Raw genomic sequence first — 1,472 nt, 5'->3', positions numbered from 1 at the left:
TTAGGCTCAACCATGGGCTTGGGTATGAAGGTCTAGTGCTGGATTGAGCCATAGAATCCTAGAACAGTTTGAGTTGGAAGGGACCATGGAGGTCATCTCCCCTGCAGTAAGTAGGGACATCTTCCACTAGATCAGGTTGCCCAGAGAGCCATGGCTTCCTACGGTTTGCGCTGGGCAACATTTCTCCCTCCCAAGAGGTCTCACCCCCCCACCAGCTCCCCATTACCCGTGTGGGTGTACTCGACGACAGCAGGCAGGTAGGCGCTGGTGCTCAGGTCCACCGGCAGGGAAGCCGTGGGCTTGGTGAGGGCGGTGCTGGTGTGCACGGCGTTGAGCTGGTACCGCCGCCCGGACCCTGCCGTGGAAGAGACCCCATGGTTAGAGCGCACGTGCCCCGTGGGGTCCATCCACCCCTTGGACCCAGCCCCCAGACCCACCTCCATGCCCAGTAGGGACCAAGTCCCTCCAAACTCTGCCTACCGCTTCTTCTGCTCTAATTTTTACCAGGGCATGTAGGAAGAGGATGAGGGGTAATGGATTTCAACTGGAAGAGGGCAGATGTAGACTAAATATAAAGAAGAAATGTTTTCCTGTGCGGGTGGTGAGGCAGTGGCCCAGGGTGCCCAGAGAAGCTGTGGATGCCCCATCCCTGGAGGGGTTCAAGGCCAGGCTGGATGAGGCTTCGGGCAACCTGGGCTAGTGGGAGGTGTCCCTGTCCATGGCAAGGGAGTTAAGGTCCCTTCCAACCCAAACTGTTCTGTGATTCTATGGGAAGCCCTCCCCGAGGCAGGGCAGGGTCTTCCAGGCTGGTCGGGAGCTGCACATTACCGTGCTCGATTTCGCACTCCTTCTCAGCGAGCTGCTCGAAGTCCCGGATGACCGACTTGGCTGCCAGGTGGTGGAAGGTCTCACTCCAGAGGTCTGCATCGTCGTCCGCCTGGTTCTCCCGCTCTTGGAAGAGAGGACGGATATCGAAGGTGACTTCCCACTGCACGGGCTCGTTACTCCGCAGCCCCTTCACCACAGCCTTGCAAACGGTCCTGGGGGAGTGTGGGGACCCGTGGGCTGCAACGAAATCGAAATCCTGGGGCTCCCAGTCAGAGGAGGTCTCTGTTTCGAACGTGAAGGAAGGATGCTGGGCAGACTCTGCAAAAAGGGGAGAAGCAGAGAATTAACCACATCCATGGGAGCTCAATTCCCCTCTGCCACCAAAAAACCATCATTAATATTTCCCTGTTTCACACGGTGGCACAAAGCGCGATGCCAAACCCCCGGCATGGACCCCCCTGGTTACCCAGCTCCCCGGGGCTCCGGCTGTCCGATGAGGACCGCAGGCTGGCGCTGGCATCGAGGGGTCCCAAACCCCTTCCCGGAGCCGTTTGCTGCAGCCCATCGGGGTCAGCGTCACGGCAGGAGGACACGCAGCCGTGGTGGAGGAGGGATGGCCGGCGGGCACCCGCGCCACGGATCCT

The 1,472-nt window shown here is 59.8% G+C and overlaps 1 protein-coding gene across 1 annotated transcript in view; it reads right to left on the bottom strand.

The window, feature by feature from the left end:
* LOC104461841 (von Willebrand factor A domain-containing protein 5B1-like) overlaps nucleotides 1-1,472 on the bottom strand; it is a gene marked incomplete at both ends in the record, with an annotated part of 9,987 nt that overhangs the window by 2,478 nt on the left and 6,037 nt on the right. The window contains 3 exon segments of the mRNA XM_010073574.1: nucleotides 227-355; nucleotides 829-1,146; nucleotides 1,295-1,382. Coding sequence (XP_010071876.1) covers nucleotides 227-355; nucleotides 829-1,146; nucleotides 1,295-1,382 — 535 coding nt within the window.

The sequence above is a fragment of the Pterocles gutturalis genome, unplaced genomic scaffold (assembly GCF_000699245.1).
Source record: "Pterocles gutturalis isolate BGI_N339 unplaced genomic scaffold, ASM69924v1 scaffold24446, whole genome shotgun sequence".
Taxonomy (NCBI): domain Eukaryota; kingdom Metazoa; phylum Chordata; class Aves; order Pterocliformes; family Pteroclidae; genus Pterocles; species Pterocles gutturalis.
This window is presented reverse-complemented; position numbering and strand designations above follow the sequence as displayed.